This window comes from Arvicanthis niloticus, chromosome 6, assembly GCF_011762505.2.
Source record: "Arvicanthis niloticus isolate mArvNil1 chromosome 6, mArvNil1.pat.X, whole genome shotgun sequence".
Taxonomy (NCBI): domain Eukaryota; kingdom Metazoa; phylum Chordata; class Mammalia; order Rodentia; family Muridae; genus Arvicanthis; species Arvicanthis niloticus.
In genome coordinates, this window is record NC_047663.1 from 26634950 (window position 1) to 26654816 (window position 19867).

Below are 19867 nucleotides of genomic sequence, written 5' to 3' on the forward strand. Positions count from 1 at the left end.
ATGCATAGCATTATCCACTCTGATGTAAGATGTGCACAGAAAATATATGGAAAGAAATACATTGTATTGCTAAGATTACTTCTAGGCAACAGAATTGCAGATGGCCCTTTCTTGACAGCATCTACAATGTAGGTAACAGAATTGCAGATGGTTCATTCCTGTGTTCTTGCTTTCTCTCTCTGTTTCTCTCTGCGTGTCTCTCTCTGTTTTTCTCTGTGTGTTTCTCTCTCTCTCTCTCTCTCTCTCTCTCTCTCTCTCTCTCTCTCTCTCTTTCTCTCTCTCTCTCTCTCTCTCTCTCTCTCTCTCTCTCTCTCTCTCTCTCTCTCTCTCTCTCCAGCATCTCACAATGTAGCCCTGGCTGGCCTATAACTCCCTCTGTAGACCAAGTTGGCCTGAAACTCACAGAGATCTACCTGCCTCTGAGTTCCAAGTGCTGGGATTAAAGGTGTACACCACCACACTCAGCCTTATTTTTTTTATTATTAGTTCTTATGTGTGTAAGGGTTTTGCCTGTATGTATATTCCACAGTCATGCCTGGTATCCATAGAAGCCAGAAGATGGTATCAGATCCTCTGCACTGCAGTTACAAATAGTTGTGAGCCAAAATATGGGTGCTGGGAACTGAACCCGGGCTTTCTGCAAATGTATCAAGTGCTCTTAACACTGAACTCCAGTTCTCATCCTTATTTTTAATACTTGTCTGTACTTCTGGTTTTGCTGAAATAAATATGACTTCCTTATTCAATAAAATGCTTAATTTTTTTCAGATAGGCTGGCCTGATAATCAGTATGCAATCTGCGCTGGCCTCAAACTCACTGCAAAGCCTCCTGAGTTCTGGAAAGCAGGATTGTTTCCTAGTAAAATATTTAATAGCACAGGTGTTTGCTAACTTCTTCTTTTTTTTTTTTTTTTTTTTTTGGTTTTTCGAGACAGGGTTTTTCTGTGTAGTCCTGGCTGTCCTGGAACTCACTCTGTAGACCAGGCTGGCCTCGAACTCAGAAATCCGCCTGCCTCTGCCTCCCAAGTGCTGGGATTAAAGACGTGCACCACCACCGCCCGGCGTTTGCTAACTTCTTAAGCCCTGAATTCCTGTCCTATCAAAGTCAGTGTCTTCATTTGAAGCAGCCACAGGAAAGCAGCCTAAGACCCCAGTCTCCGACCCACTAGTCCAGCGAGGGCATCTACTTCTTTACCTGACTCACTGACCTTGTACCCACTTCACTCACAAGCCGCATATACTGAAAGTTCACTCAACAGAACATGCTCATCTTTCTAGGCCTCTTTGATCATGTCCATTCACAATCTCCTGGGCTATGTGACTTGCCATAGGGAGCCCCAAAGGAATTAAGGATGATAACAAATCTAATGATTCAAGCAAAAGTCTTACTGCATTAATAATCTTTCACTTACTTAATAATTTCTTCCCCATGCCTTCACTTGACATAAACCTATCACCCTACCTACCTCCAACTCACTATTTATTTGGCCCCATTGCCTAATTGTGCTTAATGGTTAATGTTAAGGTTACTCTGAAATTTAGGATAAAATAGAATGTAACATTTGAAGTCAGCCACTGTATCTTGCTCTGCTTTAAAGACAATTGGGAAACATGAGCTAGAAGACACAAGAACAGCTAAAGTTACAAGATAACCAGAAAAGCACACACATTAACTCATCAAGAGACCTGTCTACCAGACAGAGCTAACCCAGCTCTAAGAAGCAGTACTGTAAAGCTTAGAGAAGGACATCGTAAATGAAAAAAATCTTCGGGTAAGACAGAAGAGGACAGGGCCTGGGTGGTTATCTTTTTGCACTGTGCACAGGGAAGAGCAGTCTATATCTTTGGGTGGCATCATAGATCCACCCGTCCATCTCATGAAAATCTCCTTGAGCTTTAAATCCTTTCTCAAACTGCTTCTTGGATATTTCCACTTGAATGTCCCAGAGATCTCAAAACTAACAAAAGAAAGTCAAATTCATTATCCTACCTAGCAAACTACTTCAGTCTCTACTCTTTTCTACCTAAATACTACTATTCTAAAGGTCCTGAAACTAACCCTTAATTCATCTAACTGGTTTTACCATCTGTGTTCTTGATCCTCTTATTATCCACACTGGAGCCAAAGCAAACTCTCAAAACACTTGTGGCACATACAACATAAGTCCAAAAGTTTCATACTGGGTTTAAAAGATTCCTTATGCTGTAGTCTCTGTACACAATGCTCTCCAGCATCGTGTCTTCTACTTCTTGCCTCTGCACATTCATTGAACTCTCATCTACAAGCATCATATGCTTGCCTGGTGAAGAAGCCAGATGCACAGACATACAGGCAGGCAAAACATTCATACACATTAAATAATAACAGTAATACTACTAAGCCTTCCAAACTACTTGCTATTCATAAATAATAAACAAGCAACATGCTATCATCAGGACCATGTAGCACACATAAGAACCTCTGATCCTGAGCGGCTAAGCACACTGAACAAATCCGAGAATCAGACCCTGTGATGATGCTGGCCACACCTATGATGGCCTATACAACCTGTTTTATTACTTGCTACATTAAATTGACAACAGAATCACCAAGTGTCCGGTCGAGAGTAAGGCTGCCTGGAGCAAATTATTTACTCTTTTAGCCTCAGCTTTCTCATGAGAAAAATAAAGATAACAACCCCTACAGAGGTCATTGTGGAATAAACGCAAGCCGGGGTTTAGAGCAGCACCCAGAACACAGGTGCTCAGTGTGCGGCAGCCTCTGTTACTGTATTATCACTGCTGTTATTCTGTGGACCATGGACTTCTACAGGACAGAAACCAGGTCTTCATTCATCTTTTGTCCTTATGCATGTGATATAAGGACAATTAGCAAATATTCTGCTTTGAACTTACCCTGTGCTCAGACTGTACTAGGAACCCTGCCTGATGGTGGCCAGCTTCCCTAGGTAAGGTCTGCCTTACTTCTCTTTAACTGCAAAGAGATAACTCAATCAACGCCAGTTCCTACAACAGGTATGATCCCACTCAAACAGACTGCTGCCTATAACTGTCACCTCATCCAGCCTTTCTTTCTTTTCCTCTCTAAAGCTCTCTTACCTTCTACTCTCTCAGACACTACTACAGTCACTCGTATTTGATACCATACTAGACTAGGCCAACTAGTAAGGTCTGTTCACATCTACCAGCCAGTTAGTTGTTTTTCCAGTTTTTTTGTTTTGTTTTTTTATTTGGTTTTGTTTTGTTTTGAGATTCTGTGTAGCTCTGGCTGTCCTGGAATTCACTCTGTAGACCAGGCTAGACTTGAACTCAGAGTTCTGCCTGCCTCTGCCTCCCAAGTGCAGGGATTACAGCATGTGTATCACCACTGTAGGTTAAAAATCATGTTGTGGGGGAGGGGCCCAGTAGTTAAGAGCACTTGTTGCTCTTCCAGATAGCTGGGTTTGATTCCAAGTACCACATGGTGGCTCACAACCACTTGGGACTCCAGTTCCAGAGGACTCAATATCCTCTTTTGATCTCCAAAAGCACCAAACATGTACATGGTACACATACAAATATGCAAGCAAAACAGTTATAAAATTAATTAATCTAAAATTAAATAAGTAAAAGCAGATTACAACAGAATACAAAGAGCCAAATGTACCTTATACAGGAACACATGACCATTTTAGGCATAGTACTGCCCATAACAATATTAAGAACTGAAAGTTTTGTTTTGCTTGTGATGCTGGCTATGGAATCTGCACTTGCTAAGCAATGCCATACTGCTGGGCTACACTCATATATAGATTAAATCTTGGCTGGAGAGATAACTTGGTGGCTAAGAGCACTTAGTTCTTGCTGAGAACCCAGGTTCAGTTAACAGAAATCAAATGGCAGTTTACAAATATGCTTAATTCCAGTTCCAGGTGATCTGGTGCCCTCTTCTGGCCTCCAAGGGCATCAGGCATGCACACAGTGCACATACATGCAGGCAAAAACATGCATACACATAAAATAGAAATAATAAATCTTAAAAAAAAAAAAAAAGGTTAAATCAGCCAAAATGTTATTATTTGATTAAATGTCATTGCTCTCTCTGTAGTGAGATTTTATTCCGTTCCTAATTTTCATAGCAGGCTATATAGAGCAGGCTGGCCTTGAACTCACAGAGATCTACCTGTGTCTATCTCTCAAGTGCTAGGATTAAAGTCATGTGCCACCATTCCTGGCAGGTCCCTTCTAATATATTTTAATAAGTATGTGTTACTCTGATAATGGGGAAGAGAAAAATCTAAGTGAATTAATTGTATTCTTTTGGAAAAAACATTCCTTGCCTATTGGCCAAAAAATACTGATCATAAGATTTTACATAATAACTAGAATAACCACAAACTAAAATGTTTGGAGCCACAGATACAATCCAGTTGGTAGAGTACCAAGGTCAGCTGTGGATAGTACTAGTGTTTGTAAAAGGAGTTGTTATATTTTAGCCAGTTCTCCAAAAGCTAGATAATTAAATGTTTATAAGATCCCTTATCAATGCTATGGAGCATATATACATACAGACAGACAGACAGACAGACAGACAGATTCTCTCTATATATCTATATCTATAGGTAGAGAAAAGGCCAGCTTGGTCTACAGAGATACCATGTCTCAGAAAATAAGACAAAACAAACAAATTATTTACAGTTGGGCATGGTCACATACACCTACAATCCTAGCACATGGGAACAGACGGCAAGAGGATTACTATGAGTTCCAGAGCAGCTTGTGCTACAATAATAGTCTGTCTCAAAAAACAAAATACAAAAACAAAAACCACAAAAGGCATTCACATAAATAATTCTTTTAAAAATAGTTATAAAAGAGAAAATTTTGGTACTACATTTATTTATATATCTCAGGCTTACTTAAAGCAAGATTACAATTGCAAATGTGTACCAGTCACAGTGGTATACACTTTGGACTTCAGTACCTGGGAGATTAAGACAGGAGGATCGCTGTGAGTCTGAGGCCAGCCTGGGCTACATAGCAAGACTTCATTTCAAGGCAAAATAAAACAGGAAAATAATGCAAATTTATGGTTGGATTTAAAGACAGACCAGCAGAGGGCTAGCAACAAGCACTGGGGGCTATCCCCACCCTCCCTGAGAAGCCCTCACCAGTGTGCGTCTTCATGTGCTCGTCGAAGTACTGCTTCATGTTGAAGTCCTTGCCGCACCACTGGCACATGAACTGCTTGTGCCCGATGTGGATGCTCATGTGTGAGCGGAGCTGGTACTTGTACTGGAACCTCTCGTCGCAGTTCTGCAGTGGACACATAGGACAGTACTGGTTGCCAAGCACAGAAACACCACTCCAGTCCACCCTCAGAAGCTTATAGGTTTCTTGTCATATTCAAAACACAGCCTGCTTATGACAGCAGTTTGTATTCACTATGTTCCTGCAGCTGAGTTATCAATACAAGGGAGAATTTCTCATGTAATTATTCTGGCTCATCCTCAACTTTTCTGAATCACTAAGAAAGATCAGCTACTGATCTTGAGTGCACATCACTCAAGTTATCCCAAGAGACTCAGCTGGGTCCTGATGGGACATCTCTTTTCTCAGCAGTGACAGACTACCAAACGCCTGGCATGCGGAAGCTCCGGTGTGACACAGCTTTGTGCTCTGCACCCGCACTCCATCCCCCTACTTCATCATCCACACAACCCTAGTCGTGGACTGGGCCTGGGTGTAGCCCATCCCTTACCTCACACCTGAAGGGTTTCTCTCCAGAATGCTGCAAGGAGTGCACCTTGAGTGACATACTGCGCTTGAAAGACTTTCCACAGGTCTCACATGTAAATGGCATGTCTTTTGTGTGTGCTGTAATAGAGAATGCATTTAAACTCAAAACAATTCCACCAAAACCCTCAAACTGGAGAAGACAGATGCCATAAGGTAAGGAAACTATGCTGTCTTAATTTCGACCTCTCACTTTTGACAGTAATGCTTCAAAGAGAGAACAAACAGCACTAATGAAAAGAACTCTAGGTAGGGAAGACTACACTGTCCAACCTGGTCATGCTTACTAAAGACAAGCTACATGTCTCAACAAGCTAAAACCAACTGCAATATGCTGGCTCTATATATCCTGCCCAATGTGGAGCACAGAGGACTCCAGGAGTCCGCAGGTGGAGAACAGAGGGGCGGAGACTCACCAACCATGTGTTTCCGTACATGAGCCATGGTATAGAACTTCTTCTCGCAAATCTCACAGGCAAATTTTTTTTCTGCATATCCATGGACAATCTTGATATGTTCATGAAGGGACCAGAGTTTCTTGAAGGATTTGTTACAGGAGACACACTGAGCAGGGTAAACAGAAAGGACCTTTATTTACTGAGGCTTCTGGAGGCCATCCTACCTCCTTGCAGATGAAATGGATCTACTTTAGATTCGTGGCACAAGGCCAGAATCCTGACAAAAACAGTTCCTGCAGGGAGTCCATCTTCCAACACTAACAGCTGTATGTTCTATTTTCCAAGACTCATCTTTTAGATACCTTGGGAGCAAGGAAACAGCAGCAAAATCTAAGGCAAGAAGTAACAAGTTCACTAGCGACACAGGACTAATTGCTATTACCACTCCCATGTCCCACTGAGGAAAAGAACATCCAACATCCACTTTGGTGTTTATGTAATCTGTTGTTGTTGCTTGTTTTGAGATAGGGTGTCTCACTATAGAACCACCCTCAAATCATGAGCCACTAAGGCCAACCTCAAATCATGATCCTGCTCTAATCTCAGGTTCAGGGAGCATAAGTACATACCAGCATACCTGACAGAACCTTCAGGCATGCTATGGCATAGACCAGCAAGCATAGCTGCCTCCTACCCAGGCTGCCATGTGGTTAAGATGTATTTACCAGAGAAAATATAAATAAATTTGAAATTAGCACAACCAAAGACAAGATATATAAGCATTATAGATCTGAAGGGTATAAAATGTCCTCATGTCTTAGAAAACACATTTTGAAGAATTTCTGTAACAAATGCTCAAGATTTACTAACTTTCCCTAAATTTAATTTAGTCTGTTGCCATTTCCCTCTGACAGAAGCTAATGAAACCTCTTAAACCACTGACCATGCCCCTACCCACCCACCCCCAATTCCAGCCCTCCTTATATCACAATGCCTAGTTCTCCAAATCGTGGCTCATTAGCAGTCTGGACTATTAGGCATAAAGTATAACTAAATCAACCAAACAATAGCAGAAAATCATTGATAATGGCCAGGCTCTGAGGAATGAACAGTGAGAGAACTCAGTCAGTCACTACAGCCCTTGAGTGCCACTGCAGAAGACAAGAACCAAGAACTAAGAGACAAGCCCCTGGCTGGACATTGCCCTGAAAAAGATCAGATGACCCCTGTAAGCCACCATTTCTACATGGATTAATGTTCTCTTATCATGATATTCTCAGGATTATCAGAAGCTGTATGAAGACACACAGCACAGATTCTTTAGGAATGGGAAGGTTTTTTTGTTTTTTAAAAATATTTCTTTATGTACTTGAGTGTTTTGCTTGCTGTATGTATGTATACTGCATATGTGCCTGGAGGACAGAAGAGGGTATTAGATCCCTGGAACAGGGTTCTGAGCTGTCATGTGGGTGCTGGGCACCAAGCTCAGGTTCTCTGCAAGAGCAGCCAGTGCTGAGCTGCACTGTGGAGCAGCAGTGTTCAGCTATCTCTCCAGCCTAGGAATCTGCAAGGTTTTCATTCAGCAGAACCCACACAACATTAAGTACCAGTATGAACATACTATGATTAGGAGAAGCACAGAAGCTTACAAAAAAAGACCTGTTGTTTTCTGTTACTTAAGCAAATTCAAGTTAAAGAAGAAGGAGAAGGAAGAGGAAGAGGAAGAAGAGGAGGAGGAGGAAAGGAAGGAAGGAAGAAAGGAAGGAAGGAGGGAGGGAAGGAGGGAAGAAGGGGAGGAAGAAGGGAGGGAGGGAAAGAGGGAAGGAGTGAGGGAGGGAGGGAGCCCTCAAAATAAGCAGGCCATAGAGACAGAAATGAGGAATGCCTTTTCAGCAAAGAGCCACTGTAAAATCCAAGTGTGACCTCTAGGTGGCAGCACTGGACCATGCCCCATTAGACTGACCCTGCAATCAACTTCTACCCAGGCACCTGCTGGAGAACATGGCAGAGTTTTCTTTTATTTACCCAGCATATCTCTATCATGTCATGATATACAAGCTAAATCAGTGGATTATAAAAAAAACAAAAAAACAAAAATCACTTTAAAGAAAGGCACTCAGTTATTGATTAAAAACAATTGTCAAGAAGAGAAAATTAAAGGTGCTCACCAATATTAGTAGTTCCCAAACCAAAAGTGAAACAATTTATCTTTTAAAAAGTTAGCGTCAATATGGTAATTATTATATACATTGTATGGAAACATAACAGACTTACCATGTATGAATATCCATTAATACACAAACATGAATACACCAATATAGCTACAGTACATTTAATACCTCTTAACCTGTCACAATACAGTCTTTCCAAGATACCAGCCTGGTTTGAATAGCATGCTTTGTGACATCAGCAGCTGTACAGCAACATTATGTAACCCTAGTGCCAGGTAAGCAACATTTTCAAACAGCTCAGCCTCTGTTTAAGGTTTGCATATTCCCAAGGGCTTGCCTCTTGACACACTTAGTGTTGCCATCTCTCCACGGTGTAAGGAGATCTTCCATTTCCACAGGTCTGAGTCATTACAGTCTCTGTCCCCATCAGCTGCACTAGACTCTGGCATCCTTCTAAATAGAAAAGAACTTTCTCTACGCCTGACCTTCACTCAGCATACCTCCCACCATGACAGAAGATGCCAGAACGAATTATCTCACAGGTCCCACAACAGAGACTCTCAGTGCAAAGTCGGCGCTGACTTTATATCCCAGTCAGTCATCTATAACCAAATCCCCGTCCAGTGTACCTGGGTTCCCACTAATCCATCATCAGTTAAGTGTAATACTTTTGAAATACAGGATTAAGCCTTGGTTTTGAAAAGACCCAAGCAGCAGAGTGATAAATTGGTGATAAATTGATAAAGTGATAAATTGGTGAAATCTGTCCCTTCAGCCTCTATTCTATTTATTCTCTTGGGCAGACACCAGATGCCTCTGAACAGCCAGGTTCTATCCTGGAAACTTTGCCCTCTCGCTGAGGAGACCTACCTGAATGTTTTTTTCACAGTCTGTTTGCTGGTGAAGGGACAGCTCACTTTCCAGGACAAACTTCTTGCCACATTTATCACAGATCTGCATGCGCCTGTGAGTAACGTTCATGTGCTTCTCCAGGTACCAGCGAGTATTAAACACCCTGGGGCACTTCTCACAGGTGAGAGTCTCTTTCTCTTCACACTTAGCTTTCTGTACTGGCGCTTTAGGCTCCTTAGCAGCCCGCTTCTTCCTCTTGGGTAGCTCTGCACTCTTCCTACGGCCTCGAGTTGTGCGGGGTGTAGGGGAAGTGGTAGCTGCGGCAACAGAGGCAGCTCTCCGGGTTCGCCTTTGTGTAACCCTGACTTTCTCCACTTGCTTCTCCTTTTTCTTTTGCCGTCCGTTCTCTCCGTAGTCACTGCTATTATCTGTGGCCTCCTCCTCAGTCTCTTCGTCTTCCTCGCTGCTTGTCTTAAGAACAGGAGTCTCTTTGGACTGAGAAGAGACACCCTTTTCCCCTTTAGATACATTTAACGTTTGATTATTAAGGTTTACCTCCACTATGATCTGCTCCCTTTTGTAAGAGACTTCCTCCTCCTCTTCCGTGTCATCAGAATTCTCCCGGTCTTCCTTGACAGTGTGCACATCAGACACTGCCCTTGGCTCCCTGAAATATGGCTGCTCCTCGGTCTCGTGGAGATGTGGTTTGCTCATCTTGGTGTCTGCCAGCACAGAGTAAGGGCTTCCAGACTCCCTTTTATACACTTTGGTGGACAGGTCAAGCTCCTGGCTGGCACCATGGTAGAAGGTGGGTGGTGCCTGACTTCGATGGCTCTCTTCCTGGGCCATTCCTTCTGCATGCACTGCACAGGGTTCAACCAGCTCCTGACAAGGACTGGCTGTGTAGCTCATGGGGAAATGACCCAGTTCAGACTACACAGAACACCTTGAAAACAGGACAATTAAGACTGGAATCTTTCTCCATCCACAGAGCACTAACTACTCAAGAAGTGATAACAAGAAACTCCTGGGCCTGCATGCAGTTCTTCCTGTGTCACAGCACCAACAACACGTTAAGTCAAACAGAGCTGTTCTTACGGCAAGAGCAGAACACTCCTGATCTTCTTTTGAAGAAAACTACAAGGGACTTGGAGCATTTTGTCTATAAAGAGAAAAAAAATGAGGGAAAAAATTATACCACCATTTTCTTCTTAGGCCACAAAATTTCTCATAACACACAAAATTTGAAGTCATTACACTCCATACACTTTGATTCATTAGACGCCTCAAAATAGTTTGGGATGGATATTATTTTACAGGCTTGCATGAGTCCCCAATTTCAGTTAGAATGTAAATGCCAAGAGACACAGCGGTCAAGTTCACCAAAATATCTTTAGATAGAATACAATAGTCTGGGCATATAGCATGTGTTTGATGGATAAATACCTACAACTACATGATGTCTGTCACACTGGATGCTGCAGGATCTGCTGGTATCAGTCGCATGATACAAGAGGCCATGAAATACTCAAGGCAGTCATGCAAGCGGTCTCCTTCATCAGTCACCACACCTACCAGAGTGAGAGCCCACAAACAGAGGCGGCAACATGGACACTGCAGGCCACAGAACTAAAGCAGCCAACTGGCACAATCACACAGGAAAAATGGCCTAACCTTTAGTAATTATAAATGAACTGTAGCCATAACTGGCTTCAGCTATGGGAGCACAGCGAGGCATTTTGACACTTGTTGCACAGCTCACTACATCTGTCCTACAACCCGGTGATTTTTCATGTGTCAGTTGCAGAGAAGTCAAAATTCTGAGAATCAGTAACCACCAGGTCGATGTGGTTCTAAGAAAACTAAAACCATCCAGGAAAAAAAAAAAAATGAAGGGCATACAATTTGCTTTCAACATGCGTATACTGCTACTTAGCCAGCCAGCCATCCAACAGCTGAGTCACACAAATAACAACGAAGGATCTGTACAGTCTAGCTGACAACAGGAAGGAAAACAGTATTTACTGGATGCCTGTTGTGTGATGGGCACCGGAGACATTTTAATTATTCAGCATCTACTTAGTACCTACTGCAAAACTTTGGGGTTGGTTTTTAATTAATTAAAAATAAGCAAAGGTTAAATTTCCCCTTTCTTTTTATTGAGACAAGGGTCTCACTATGTAACCTGGCTGCCCTGGAACTTGTTATACAGACTAGGCCACCTGGTCTCACAGAGTTCTGCCCCTCTGCCTCCCAAATCTTCAGATGAATGATATGGCCACCACTTCTGGCTTTTTCTTAATATATTGGATCTACTTGCCTGAAGTGAGTGAAATCTTGCTATGAAATAACCTAAGTAAGAAACTCTTCAGTACACTTGACACTGAACTGCTATGTAACCTTAACAGGTAACAGGAATCACTTAGACCTCGCTGAGCTGTTCTACATAAAACAAATTACACTATTAGGGAAGACAACATGTGACCAATGAGGTTCATAAAGGGACCAATAAATAGGGTTAATTTCCAAGCTGTTTTTAGTACTGTCAATCCTAAACTGTAGCAACAATCTATACCTTAATAGTCTACTAATGCAAAAAGTGGGAACCAAGGCAGCAAACTACAAAACTGTAAAGCTTGGCCACATCTTTAGTTTATAAAATAATGAAAATGATTTGCATTTATGCAAAGTACTTCATCACATCCTTGTTAAACACTTAAGTGCTTCCCATCCATTAGATACTATACAAGTTATAGTAAGCTAGCTGTACGAGGACAAAGCAGACTTGCTCTCAGCTACTATCTGAGGACTTGCCAGCACAAACAGTCTCCACACAAGGACAAAACCGAATATGTATTACTCACCACAGGCCAGCTGAAGCATTCACCTTTTATCAAACAACCAAACCCTAAGTAAGCTGCTTTGCAAGACCTACAGGATCCCAATGGGCATTCAAAGCATTTTCCATTATTCAGTTCTATCCACAAACATCATCTAATGTAGAAATAAATTTTAAATAAAAGGAACTCTTTATTTTTAAGGTAAGAAGCTTTGTGTGTGTCACTGAGATATTTTTTCTATTAAAATCCAACACAGCCCGGGCTCTAATAAAATGAGATATTTTTTCTATTAAAATCCAACACAGCCCAGGCTCTAATAAAATTCAACAGCTCTCAAGTACAGAAGAAATGGTACTTGGCATGGTTCTGCCCACATGTGCTCCCAGCAGGGGGGCCAGCAGAATATCTCCAAAATCAAAGTCATTTTTAACCTACATATCAAGTTTGATACTAGGGTCTAGGGAGGGCTCGGTCTAGCCATGACCAAGAACTTTTCTAGAATGTAATTTTTAATACAGTAGTCTATCTTTAAGATGGCTAACAAAAAAGAAAGTCTACGCAGATAATGAAAATAAGTGAGAAATGTCCTCTTTAAACAAACAAACCAGGTTCTCACTATGTGGCCCTGACTGAACCAGAACTCTCTATAGAACAGGTTGGCCTGCAACTAACAGAACAGAGATCTGCCTGCCTCTGCCTCCACAGTCCTAGGATTAAAAGTGTGCATCACCATGCCTGACCTTACAATTCTGTATTTTACAAAAATTAAAAGTCACAAATACTTTATTAATTTTTTCTTTTTTAAGATAGGGTCTCATACAGTCCAGGCTGGAGTCAAACTACGTAACATTGAACTTCTTTTTTAAATTATTTTTAATTTTATGTGCATGGGTGCTTATGTCTGTCTGTAGATCTCTGTACAGTGAGCACAGCTGATGCCTAAGGAAGCCAGAAATCGGCATGAGATCCTCTGGGACTGGACTTACAGATGGCTACAGGCCACCATGTAGGTGATGGAAACTGAACCTAGCTCCTCTGGGAGAGTAGCCAGTGAATTAGTCCCTGAGCCTTCTCATCAGCTCCCACCTTGAACTTCTGATCCCCTTGCCTCTACTCCCTGAGTGCTGGGATTACCAGCAGATGCCACCACTTCCAGTTTTATGTGGTGCTGGGAACCAAACTCAGGACTTGGCGTGTGTTAGCCGGTCTCACTACATAGCTAACTGACCTCCATCTCAAGCTCCTTCCTCCTCTGTCTCCCAGGTAACAGGATTACAGGTATGTACCACTTTGGCTCACATATATACATACAACTTACTTTACATATGTGGAATAGTGTCAAGGAATGCTAATCATCTGTTATTTTCTCACTAGTAAAATTTTTTGGTCTTTCAAAGAGTAGCCCTTGGGGGAGGGGATAAGAGTAGCCCTTGGGGGAGGGGATCTTATCTAGTCTTAGGCCAACAGGCATAAATAGTCTAAAACAAAAATATTTGAACCAGATGGAAAGATTTACTCCAAAATCTTAACATACCCAAAACACAATGAGAAAAGATGAACTGCAAACACATCCCCCTGCCAGCAAGCCTACATTTATCTCTTCTTAGTAGTAATTCTAAAACACTATAAGATTCTTTTAAAAATTAAAAATCTTCTCACTACTCAGAAACAGAGCAGAGAGAATTTCATATGCAGTTTCCAGGTTGTTGCCCATTTCTAAGAACCCGTCAGTGACTCCCAAGAGCCCTGAACTCCAAACTAAGAAAAGAGATCTTGTTCTTTCTTCTCTGTACTGTGTATTTAGACAAAGCATAGAAACAGAATTTGTTTTTACCTTTCCCCCTTAGCTCCCTACCCGTTTTTTTGGCATACTTCTATGACACATACATGGGTCAGAAAAGAATTAACAACGTAAAAGGAGACCAACTTTGAAGTCATATACAGAAAGGTTAGCACATGTTTTACAAACAAGTATGCTGTATTGTCAGGAAGGAAGCAAGGTACAGCCTCAAGAGCTTATTGTGTAAGCCAGTGTGCTATTTACACAGGTCTATGACCCCAGACAAGGTGATTCACATATAAACTCGTTCTCAGGGTGTTACACAGAGGCCTGGGTGCTGGCTTCTTTTCCCACTCTGCTTGCTTGAGGGCTTTTCTGAAGAGGTTAGAAGTGAGAATGATACATCAGAGGTTTAGGTACCGTATGATGCACAGCCTTTGCAGAGTGAATGCCAAAGAAATAAAATAAGAAAAAGAAAAGTTTAAAATGAAAAGGTAGAGGCAGGGAAGATGGTACAGTCAGTGAAATCCCTGCCACACAAATCTGAGTTTAGTCACTGTACCCAGGTTTAAAAAGCTAGGCACAGTAGTAGGTGTCTATAATCCTAGTACTGGGGACACAGAGACAAGAGGACTCTGGGGCTTGCTGGCCAGCCATCTAGCCAAATCAGTAAGTTCCAAGTTCAGTGTCTCAAAAATACAGTGGAGAGCAGCTTATGAAGGCACTAGTGATAGAAATCTGAACACTCACACACACAGGCCTGGAGACACAAATACCAACTAAGTGAGAGTTGCTGGACAAGGCCATCATGTGCAAAGTAGAAATGGTCAGCCCAAGGTCGTTCTCGGCGAAGAGCAAATTCACATATAGCCTGTGTTCCAGGAAACCCTGGCCTAAAACACACACACATCACATACACACACACACCACACATATACAATACACACTCACACATCACATACAGACACACATACATACACATCACATACACACACACTAACACACATACATACACTCATACTTGCTCAAGTAGCACTCTGCTTGTATCAGCTCCCTAGCTGCTGACACTATGTGACTAGCTACCCAGCATCTGGCTAGAAAACCTTCCATGTCATGACGGAGTGTTTTCCCTTGGACTTAAGCCAGAACAAAGCTCCCTTCCTTACACTGCTTCGGCCAACTGATTTGTCACTGCAACAAGCAAAGTAACCAACACAAAAAAAATTTTCTATGGAGAAGGGCTTCTGCTATGAAAAACCCTGACTATATGCTGTCCACTGGTCTTAGGAGCTGGCTTAGGAAAGGAATGTGGAGGAGTTGGCACCATGTGCTGAGAAACCCTAGAATGCTATAAACAGTCCAATGAGCCAGTCTAATGGGAGCCTAAAAGACCAGTATGCCAATGCAATCAATGAATGTCTGGTCTAGGGGAACTGGGCTAATGCCCTTTTCTGTTACATTCAGGCAAAGACTTGGTTACATTCCTCCCAGTCCTGAAAATCTGAATGAGATGGATTCAAATGAACAAACTACATTGTTTTGAGAAAGCAATGTTAAGACTGCAAATATCCAGGCTGTGGCACAGTTACCAGTTACTTCTCTTAGTCTTATAAACAGTAAGAGAAAGCAGAAAAATATGTATTACTTGAAAGGAGCTATAAGTTTAAGAGTACAGACAAGGCAGGTGTAGAAAAACTGTTAAGGAGATTAGCACCACTGAAGCAAAACCTGCTCTGCAGTGGGACAATAGGGAAGGTGATTCAGGGCAGGTCCATCTGAAAGGTGAGGCTGGAACTCAGACTGTTGCAGAGAATCCCCACTCTGGGAAACAATCTAGAATATGCTTTCCTGGGATCAGTCACTAAATGCACAGGAAGCCAAACCTAGTAAGAAACCAGGATGTTGGAGATGCTAGAATGTGGTATAGCTGCTGAGTAAAGCCACAGGAGGGATGGTACCAACAGAGGAAAGAAGCTATGTGCTACTCACAGCACAGCAAAAGCAGGGCCACCCACAGTCACTGGAGCCCACAGGATCCAATCCCAAGCTCCAGATACTGTGCTTGTCCTACTGGGTTTTGTTTTGCTTTGGTCTAATCTTTTCTTAGGAAGGTTTTATACTGTGCCTTTGTTTTGTTTTTGTTTTTAAGATTTATTTATTTATCTATTTATTGTATGTGAGTACTCAGTACACTGTCACTGTCTTCAGACACACCAGAAGAGGGCATCAGATCTGTTACAGATGGTTGTGAGCCACCATGTGGTTGCTGGGAACTGAACTCAGGACCTCTGGAAGAGCAGTCAGTGCTCTTAACCACTGAGCCATCTCTCCAGCCCCATACTGTGCTTTTGTATATTGGAAGTGAATAACTTGTTTTTTATTATATTTTATCATCTCATAATTAAGGCATTTCTTTGAATTTTAGAGGAGACTCTGGACTTGGGTTTTTGAACAATATTAGAATTGTTAATACTTTGGGAACTTTTACAGATGAGTGAAATGCATTTTGTATTATAAGAGAGTCATAATTCTTTAAGGAGGGGTGGAAAATTATGGTTTAATCGTGATGTGTTCAGGTGTCCAAATTAACAAGGACAACAGATAATTTTTACTGTTGACTTTACTACACTTGGAATCACCTGTGTGTCTCTGGGTATTTTCATCTGGAAGGTGGGTGGGTGGCAGCACTCCATAGAATGTGGTCCCCAACAGAGATTCACTCTCTCTACTGACTGCAGACAGTGTGGCCAGCCACCTCATGCTCTGTTCAGATGCCATCTCCCCCATGATGAACTATGTCCCCTCACATGGTGAGCCAAACTAAAACATGATGGGAAAAAGAGGGAGAGAAAGAGGAGGGAGAGGTGGGGAAGGGCAAAAGAAAAGAAAACCTACAAACTCCTGACAAAAAACTACAAATTGGGGCTGGAAAGGTGGCTCAGGGGTTAAGAGCACTCACTGACTCTTCTAAAGGTCCTGAATTCAATTCCTAGCAACCAAATGATGGTTCACAACCATCTGTAATGGGATCTGATGCCCTTTTCTGGTGTGTCTGAAGACAGCAACAGTGTATTCATATACATTAAATAAATAAATCTTTTTTTAAAAAAAGAAAAACTACAAATTGAACTTTATTAAAACTAATGGCTGCACAGCAAGGAGGATATCAAGAGAATAAAATCAACGCATAGAATCAGAAGAACATACTAATAAAATCATAGACTTGATAAAGGTCTGGTATCCAGAATATATAAAGAACTCCCACAACTCAACAATAAAAAGACAAATAAAAATAAAACAGCAATACAGGCTAGAGAGACAGCTCAGTGGTTATACTGGCTGCTCTTGCAGAAGACCTGGGTTTGATTCCCAGCAATCTATGCAGTGGTGTACAGTCATCTTAACATAAGTTCCTGAGATCCAAAGCCTTCTTCTGAATTTTGCCTGACACCAGGTACACACATGATGCACAAAGACATGTAGGCAAAACACTCACACACATAATATAGTGACAACTTAAAATTTAATTTTTCCTATGAGATCCAGCTGTAAGGCATTTTTTTTTTTTTTTCCGATTAGTGAGGGAGGGCTCACCGCATTGTGGGTGGTGCCATCCCTGGGCTGGTGGTCCTGGGTTCTATAAGAAAGCAGGCTGAGTAAGCCATGTGGAGCAAGCTAATAAGCAGCACTCCTCCATGGCCTCGGCATCAGCTACTGCTTCCTGACCTGCTTGACTTCCTGTCCTCACTTCCTTTGGTGAAGAACAGCAATGTGGAAGTATGAGCTGAATAAACCCTTTCCTCCCCAACTTGCTTTTTGGCCATGATGTTTCATTGCAACAATGGAAATCCTAAGGCAATAATCCACACTGAGATTCTGCGTCATATTCACTAAGACAACTTTGATTTAAAAAAAAAAAGTGAAAAAAAAAGTTAGAGAGGTTAGAGAGGATATGAAAAAAGTATAAGGTCCATACATTACTGGTGCATTTAAAATGGCACACTTCGGAAAATAGTGTGGTAAGTCCTAAAAAGGTTAAGCAAAGAATTCCTAGATGACCGAGTAGTTCCATTTCTAAGCATATCTGGGACTGGAAAACATACTCACATAAAAGCTTAAGACACAAACATCCATAGCAGCATCCCCAACAGCCCAATGTGAGGGCAACACAGACCTATGTCAGCTGGGAAACAGGTACATAACCTACAGTCGGACATTATCAGGCACCCGACAGGGAGAAGCTCTGATGCCTACTCTAACATGCATGAACCCCAAAAGCATTATACCAGATACAAACATCCACACAATTAGAAGATTCTTTTTATATGAAATGGCCAGAATAAATCAATACACACACACAACACACACACACACACACACACACACAGAGTAACCAGCAGGAGCCATGGGCCTTGACTAGGGAGGTATGGCAATCTCTGTTAATGGACTCCAGTCAGTGAAAATGTTTCTGAATTATGTATTGGTGATAGTTATATGAACACAAACACACAAAACTGTATATTTAAAATGGTTCTATGGTATATGAATTATACTTTGAGAAAGGACTAGAGACATAGTTCCGTGGTAATGAACTGCATTGCCTAGCATGTGTGAAGCTCTGGCTTCACTCTCCAGTATTGAAAAACAAATCAATAAAAAAGAAATAGAGGCCGGGCGGTGGTGGCGCACGCCTTTAATCCCAGCACTTGGGAGGCAGAGGCAGGCGGATATTTGAGTTCGAGGCCAGCCTGGTCTACAGAGCGAGTTCCAGGACAGCCAGGACTACACAGAGAAACCCTGTCTCAAAAAACAAAAACAAAAACAAAAACAAAAACAAAAACAAAAAAAACAAAAAGAAAGAAAAGAAAAACAAAAACAAAAGAAATAGAATATCTGAACATAAACAATCCAAACATTATATAAAAGTAACACAACATTTCACATAAAAAATATTCTTGGTCCTGTGGATAACTCATCAAGTATAAACTACATGACAACACCACCTGGGCCTGAGACACTGAAAAACAACAGCCACAGCACTGAGAGGCACAGGACATGATTGGGCCCTTCACATGTGAGGCTCTTCTGAACTGTGGGGCAGCCAATACTACATTCCTAATCCTCAGGTTTTTGTTTTGTTTTGTTTTTAACATGAACTTAAGGAATTCCATTCCACTAACATTTACTGTCCCACAAAATAATTCATTTGGCCATCTACTGCCACGCAAGTAATTTCCAGCCTCTAAACTTATTAAGCTATGACATGCTTCCTCTTTTCCCCACCATGCCATGCTTTTGTTTTGAAAACCTCTATGTGTATGTATATGTGTATCACTAATAAAACAGCCAGGCACTATATCTTAGTTTGACTGTAAAGTGTTATCATGACTTCTATTTGACTAAAAAAATTCATTTATGAATCTCACTTTGGGGACTCCAGGGTTAAGATAATAGAATAGTCTTGAAATAAATATGCTTAATGAGACTGAACCTATACCATGGATAGGTACATTTTCCCAGAGACAGTACTGGGTCTACCTCCAAAGGACAGACCTGCCCACTCTCAAAACCACCCCTTAGATGTTGACACTTAAACCTGTACCTTAATCAGAAGGCACTAAAGACAGGAGGTCAAGGGAGAATGTATAAGACAGTCACAAAGCCTCAATAACTCATAGTTATTGCAACTGAAAAAAGGGGTGGGGGGTTCTCTCCCTCTTTTTTTTAAAAATGTAATTCATAAAAGGCTAAGTGAATTAAAACCTAGCAACACTGTCAAAGCCACATCAAAATGCAAAGCAAAAATATCCAACAACCTCATAAGCAGCTTGAGCAAAACCACCAAAAATAGGTCTTCCCTAGAGGATGCTGGGAAACAATCCAACGGCACCTTTCCCCTTTGGGGGAATACAGGTTAACACAGAGCAGAGGTTGATACTGAGATCTGAGGTATTATACTAACTATGATTAATCTTTTTAAAAAGATTTTTATTATTACCTATGTGCATTCCTGCATGTGTTTTATGTAAGAGAATGCTACATATGTCAGTA

The 19867-nt window shown here is 41.6% G+C and overlaps 1 protein-coding gene across 3 annotated transcripts in view; it reads right to left on the bottom strand.

The window, feature by feature from the left end:
• Window positions 1-19867, bottom strand: part of Znf652 (zinc finger protein 652) — a 56949-nt gene that overhangs the window by 10455 nt on the left and 26627 nt on the right. For all 3 annotated transcript variants that reach the window (XM_076935926.1, XM_034508014.2, XM_076935925.1), the window contains exons 2-5: window positions 9215-10358; window positions 6192-6339; window positions 5741-5856; window positions 5151-5295 (exon numbers count right to left, since the gene is read on the bottom strand). In XM_076935926.1, coding sequence (XP_076792041.1) covers window positions 5151-5295; window positions 5741-5856; window positions 6192-6339; window positions 9215-10108 — 1303 coding nt within the window. In that variant the 5' untranslated portion in view covers window positions 10109-10358. The remainder of the gene's footprint in view (window positions 1-5150; window positions 5296-5740; window positions 5857-6191; window positions 6340-9214; window positions 10359-19867) is intronic.